General features: G+C 44.7%; 1 protein-coding gene across 1 annotated transcript in view; it reads left to right on the forward strand.

The window, feature by feature from the left end:
• The window catches only part of LOC119594879 (putative inorganic phosphate cotransporter), a 10569-nt gene that overhangs the window by 9129 nt on the left and 1225 nt on the right, over window positions 1–215 (forward strand). Inside the window, exon 9 of the mRNA XM_037943955.1 lies at window positions 67–208. Coding sequence (XP_037799883.1) covers window positions 67–208 — 142 coding nt within the window. The remainder of the gene's footprint in view (window positions 1–66; window positions 209–215) is intronic.

Consider the following 215-nt stretch of genomic DNA (forward strand, 5'->3'; position numbering starts at 1 on the left):
TTATTTAATCTTCTAATAGACATTTCTTTCTGCATTTCTCCCCCAAACGTCTCTTCGACCAAACAGCAGACCCTAGCTGGCTGGAGAACGGTCTTTATCATCTCCGCTTCCGTGTACGTTCTCACCGGGTTTGTTTACATCTCCTTCATCACGGCAGAACAGCAGTCTTGGAATAATGTGGAGGAGAAGGAAAAGAAGACCAAGAAAGGTGAATG

Source organism: Penaeus monodon, chromosome 34 (genome assembly GCF_015228065.2).
Source record: "Penaeus monodon isolate SGIC_2016 chromosome 34, NSTDA_Pmon_1, whole genome shotgun sequence".
Taxonomy (NCBI): Eukaryota; Metazoa; Arthropoda; class Malacostraca; order Decapoda; family Penaeidae; genus Penaeus; species Penaeus monodon.